This window comes from Procambarus clarkii, chromosome 24, assembly GCF_040958095.1.
Source record: "Procambarus clarkii isolate CNS0578487 chromosome 24, FALCON_Pclarkii_2.0, whole genome shotgun sequence".
NCBI lineage: Eukaryota > Metazoa > Arthropoda > Malacostraca > Decapoda > Cambaridae > Procambarus > Procambarus clarkii.
The window spans coordinates 40,234,343-40,240,342 of record NC_091173.1 but is presented as its reverse complement, the minus strand read 5'-3'; the positions used below and the strand labels follow the sequence as shown (position 1 = coordinate 40,240,342).

Genomic DNA, 6,000 nt, shown 5'->3' with positions numbered 1-6,000 from the left:
ACATCTGGGCCTAGTGTTGGGAACTAGGTTCCCAGCACTACGCTGGGAACAAGGTTCCTAGTATTAGGCTGGGAACCAGGTTCCCAGTACTAGGCTGGGAACGTAGTTGTTCAATCTTGCACTATAACTTGTGCTACCCACTCCCCCAATATATGGGGCTAATCCATGCAAATTCTATATTCAGTATATATTTCAGGATGGTTTCATTAACTTTGAAGCTGCTAAAAGAACATTCCAGGAGTGGAGATTTATGCAGTATGAACTTGCAAATGTCCAAAGCTACAATAAGACCGTGTGCCCTGCTTGTCATACTAACCCATTTGCCATACATATTGATAGCAACAAAAAGTTATTCCGATATGAAAAAGTTGGAAGGTACAGTTCTTAAATAATTTTCCTTTTGTAAGATAAATTTTTATTTTTCAACAATTAATACATTTCTATTAGGGCAACTTATATATCACAATACATTATTCGTTATGTAAATATATCAATATATGAAAAATTCTTACATGCAATACATAATAGCATTATTCATGTATTACAACATTAAGTAATATATATTTACACAATCATCAAAATTGAAAACAAATCAATGTAAATTATGTAAATACTGTCATTTTGTTTCTTTCAGAGGATTGAGGGAATCATATTATTCAGAGAGTGTCTTTGCTGCTGACAATGATGTGACTAATCACCTTAACCATATAGAGAGCTTAAAAACAAAGGTAAATATTATGTGTACAGACTTTGTAAACTGTACATAGATTTTATATTTTTATTTATATATACAAGACTTTTTACATTCTTGTACAGCCACTAGCACGCATAGTGTTTCAAGCAAGTCGTTAATCCTATGTTCCCCAGAATATGACCCCACCAAATCCATTAACAACCAGGTACCCATTTTACTGTTGGGTAAACAGGGGAGGGGGGCCATAGTTAAGGGTTGATGCCCAGTAAATCTTCCAAGGCCAGGATACAAACCCAGGACAAAGCGCTCGCGAAACGCTAGGCGAGTGTCTTAACCCACTACACCATTGGGAAAAGACAGTCATGATGTCTTACAGTTTACAGAGTTAATTTATATATTATAACAAGTAGTTAGGTTTTTTTTAACCCACAGGCAAGTCAACAAGTAAAACATAGAGTACTCAACGTTTGTCAAGAGCTACATGCACCATATAAATGGTGATTTTTGGGGTCTGAAGCCATATTGAGTAAGATGCTATATTTCTGTTGGTCTATATCACTTTTATATAACCCATCAGGTTAGGTTCTTTTCATTATTTATTATATATTTTATATATACTGCATTTATATAATATATATATATATATATATATATATAATATATATATATATATATATATATATATATATATATATATATATATATATATATATATATATATATTATAATATATATATATATATATATATATATATATATATATATATATAATATGTATCATATATATTTGATTTGCAGATCAGCCAAAATTGTGGTGTCTCGTTGTGGAAAGCGGCGCGAAACGAATCGTATACACACAAATCCCTGGACCAGACTGGCATAAGCCTTGCATCATGCCGGCATGGTGTAATTCTCAAAATGTGCAATATGACTCGTGGTGAGGTTTTTGGCTATGCACACTATCTCCATATAAATTACTTCAAAAGTGCCAAGTACATCTGCCAGGACATCATATGCCAGTACAGTACTGGCCATGGGCCCTGAAAATTAAAGAAAAAAATAAAAAATTCACCCTACTGGAGACAAAGCCGTTCCTAGGTGTTTTGCATGCAAAAGCACATGCATGGTATTGCCAGGTAAATAATTATCATTTGTCAAAATAACGGGTATAAATGTAACGTTATTTTAGGGTTAAAAAGCTATTAATCAGAATAAAGTATTTAGTCATAATTAAATTTTTGAGCAATCGACTAATATTCTTTCCTTGTAATTATTTTACAGTGTGTTACATCTTAATTATAGGTCTTGTATGGAGGACGCTGGCAGCACGGAAGTGGTTTGACCACAGGTGAAGAAACCGAGCAAATTTTCAGCTATATGTCGCGGTACAACAGTACCACCAAAAACATGTTGAAAGCCGGTTAGTTTATAGTGCATTGTTACAATGAGGAAGGTATAATCTATTAAAACTTGTTAGTGATATTTATTATGTGTAATGAAGATGACTTCAGTAACTAGCAACACCTGGTGTCACCCTACAACTTTGTGTATATGAATTGGATTTGATTAATATAGCAAGTAAATTATAGATAGTATAAAAGTGAATGTTGACCAGACCACACACTAGAAGGTGAAGGGATGACGACGTTTCAGTCCGTCCTGGACCATTCTCAAGTCAATTGTGATGAGGAAGTAGAGAAAGGCAATAAATAGGCTAGAGAGAGCTGAGGAGCAAAGTAAGGTGTATTTTAGGGGATAGTAATAATAATAAGAGCTGCAGAGGGCTTATTGGCCCATACGAGGCAGCTGCTATTATAACCACTGAATGAGAAAGAGATAGGAATAAGAACTAACTAACACACCAACAAACTAACACACTTTTTAGCAATCTAGTTCACAGTGCTCCTCAATAAAAAAAAAAAAATGCTCCTCCTGCTGCTGGTGTCTACTCTATTTCCTGGTCATTTTGTACAATACTTTGGCGAAACTGGCTGTACACTGAATGACAGACTTAAAGAACACAAGAGAAGTGTCAAGTCTGCAGACACTAACAATGCTCCCTTCTGCCATGTGAGGGATTATAATCATCCCATTGATTGGTCTTCCTCCAAAATAATCTTTCCTGCCTCTACTCTCCACAGACGCCGTCTTGTTGAATCGGCTCTAATACACAATGTACCTAACATGAACTTGAGTCCTGGCTTTGTTGCTGTGGACTCTTCCCTTTCACAGTATATACTCAAATGCTGTAATCTTTCTAACAAACGTGACCTAACATAAGCCTACCCCTTCCATTTATCTATCTTTTCTTTCTCTTTCCTTTTCTTTCTCTCTTCTCCCTTTTTTCTGTTCATTGTCTTCTCCTACGCTCCCTTGCTATCGTCTTCTTATTCCTATCTCCTTCTCATTTGGTGGTTATAATAGGAGCTGCCTCGTATGGGCCAATAGGCCCTCTGCAGCTCTTATTATTATTACTATCCCCTAAAATACACCTTACTTTGCTCCTCAGCTCTCTCTAGCCTATTTATTGCCTGTCTCTACTTCCTCATCACAATTGACTTGAGAATGGTCCAGGACGGACCGAAATGTCGTCGTCCCTTCACCTTCTAGTGAGTGGTCTGGTCTACATATTTTAGCCACGTTATTGTGACTCATCGCCTGCATAAAAGTGAATTATTTTCATTTTACATATTCATTGAAAGGAGTTATTTTTTGTCCCTTTTTTCAGAGCGTGAAGAAGAACTTAGTGAATCTTCATTTTTTTGGAACCAACGTAAACATGACTGTTTAGCTCGTGTTCTAGCTTCAAGATTTTGTAAGGCAAGTATTTTGCTTTATTCATTGAATATATGCAACAATGATCATGAATCACTAATATAAGTGCACAGGAAAAAAAAACATTCAAAAATAAAAATAACATTTACTGCCATTAAACAGCCTTCATCAGCAGTTAGGCTCGTAAGGATTTTTATTTTGTAATATCAAATATTAAATAAAAATTGCAACATTTATTATACTAACAGGGCAGTTTTTCCTCCTGTTGATAGGCAAAAGAAGCTGCAGAGTTAATAAGAAAGGAGTTAGCTGACTTATCTCTTGATGAAAAACAACTTCTCATCTGGATTGCAGAGTTAACCAACTTAGTCCAGAGTTTAAATAAAAGGTTTGCTTGTAAAATATATAGTAAGAAACACTGTTTTGAAATACTCTTATATATTTTAACAAGGTTATTGTACTGTAAAATCAATGCAGTACCATAAATCATAAAATTGCCAAAACATTTCTTTATTATTTTAATTGTTTAGTTCTTGTACAGTAATTGTCAGCCATCATAAAATGCCATTGTGACCATTGCCTAAAAATTTAAGTTAATTTTTTTTTAATTAATCAGGGTCTTTACATGTTTGAATTTAGTAAACATTATAGTAAACAGTATCCTCTATTCTCAACAGATCAGTTTGTCAAAATGATGTTCAAAAGGGGATAGAGTTAGCATGTGACTCAATTAGAACCAAGAAATCCCACATATCCAGTGTAGCAGGTATGTTAAAGCTTATGTATAAGTTAGGGACTGATAAAACAAACAGAAATCTTTTAGTGTTTGTAAAATACTTCAAGAAAACAATGACTTTTTTTTATCTAAACACATCTAATGTCGTTTATCTCTCAGGTAGATTTGTATGGATACCATCTCACTTAGGTGTTGTCCTATGTAATTATAGGTAATTGTCAAAATTCAGTTGAGATATCAATATCTATGGCAGGTGCCTGCAGGTAATGAATCTGCCAATGGAAATCATTCCAGTTGTAAACTATGTGAACAAAAGCTAGGCCATACTGTCTATCACTATATATGTGATTGCCCTGTTATCAATGACTTCAGAACAAATGGTATGATGTACTTTGAGTTTTGTTATTACTTCATACACTCGGGAATATTGGAAGATATTCTTGTGCTGTACCCCGATTTTGTTAGTGGAGGCTAATAGATCAGCCTTACATTTCATATTCTCTCCAGATTCCATGTATGACTGGCTGTCCTGTGAGGTTTTTGATCTACACTGTGGTCTTTCATACATAATAGGATAGCAGCACATTGCTGTGTATACCTAAGCTTGTTAAAAAAAAAAGTACTTGGCAAATATTTATGTAGTGTGTTCTGCTACTTTTGTGTAGGTATTCACTACTAAGTATATACAAAACAAATTTATCAACTATAATCTTATTTACTAGTAACAAAGTGTTTCTTTCAGTTTCAAGCAAAATGAGATCACGATACCGTGCAAAGATTGAAGCAGACAAGAAAAAGTTGAGGGAACTGATAGCGGTCTACAATGAAGACAATACAGAAAAACTTAGTGTGGACATTGCTGAAGAGGGCAACTTTCCATGGTATAATGGCACTCCACAACCAACTGATAATGGTAAGTATATTTGGTTATTTTTCTGTGCATATTGAGCTTGTCAATGAGGATAAATATTGTTAGCTACTAACATGTTAATTCAAACTTACTCATTATGGTAATGGACAAATGGAAGTCCATGCCTAATTTATATTTTTAAGATAATAATATTAACAAGATACCTTAAAAATGATTACATATGATTGCATTGTTGTTGCATAATACATGCATCCTACAATGACAGATTTGTTCATGTTCCTTATTAAATAATTTACTTTATATTTTATTTTTCAATATTTTAAGTTACTCTTCAAGAAAAGAGAAATGCTGCAGAAAAGCTGCATATGTACAACAGGACTATGGAAGAACAAAATGTCATTCAACTGGAAATGAAAAGTTACTTGGATTTCTACAGAAAAAAGCTTGAAGAGATAACACAAAGACTAGATGATGTACAAAACAAAAGTGCTCCACCCTCTTGAATAATTGAAGTTAGTATCAGGTATCAATATTAACTTAATTACTCCACTGAAATAAATGTTATTGCATTATAGCTACTTGGTAATTATTTTAACAGGTGGCTTAATCATTGTTGTTTGTGTCTAAGCTAAGTAAAATTAGTAAAAGCATTTTGTAGACACAAATTGTAATATATTTTCATTATCACTTTTACTGGTTAAAGTTTAAATGAAACACTTGTTAGGAAAACAAACATTTAATTTAAAAAAAATGCCTGAAATAATGATGTGTGTTTGTTTTACAGGAACAGGGTAAATACTCAATAAAGAAGTCATCATTCCAGCATGTAACCAGTGGACTTACGGCCCTCTTGCTAAATATGAAAAAATTATATCAAATTAAACTATTTGAGGCAACTAACCGGTTTTCTGAAGACAGGGAAGT

The 6,000-nt window shown here is 33.8% G+C and overlaps 1 protein-coding gene across 1 annotated transcript; it reads left to right on the top strand.

The window, feature by feature from the left end:
- Window positions 1-216: 216 nt before the first annotated feature.
- Window positions 217-2,333, top strand: LOC123761550 (uncharacterized). The gene is made up of 3 exons (XM_045747566.2): window positions 217-375; window positions 635-728; window positions 1,997-2,333. The coding sequence occupies exons 1-3, from the start codon at window positions 251-253 to the stop codon at window positions 2,117-2,119; spliced, it is 342 nt and encodes a 113-aa protein (XP_045603522.2). The 5' UTR covers window positions 217-250; the 3' UTR covers window positions 2,120-2,333.
- Window positions 2,334-6,000: the final 3,667 nt, after the last annotated feature.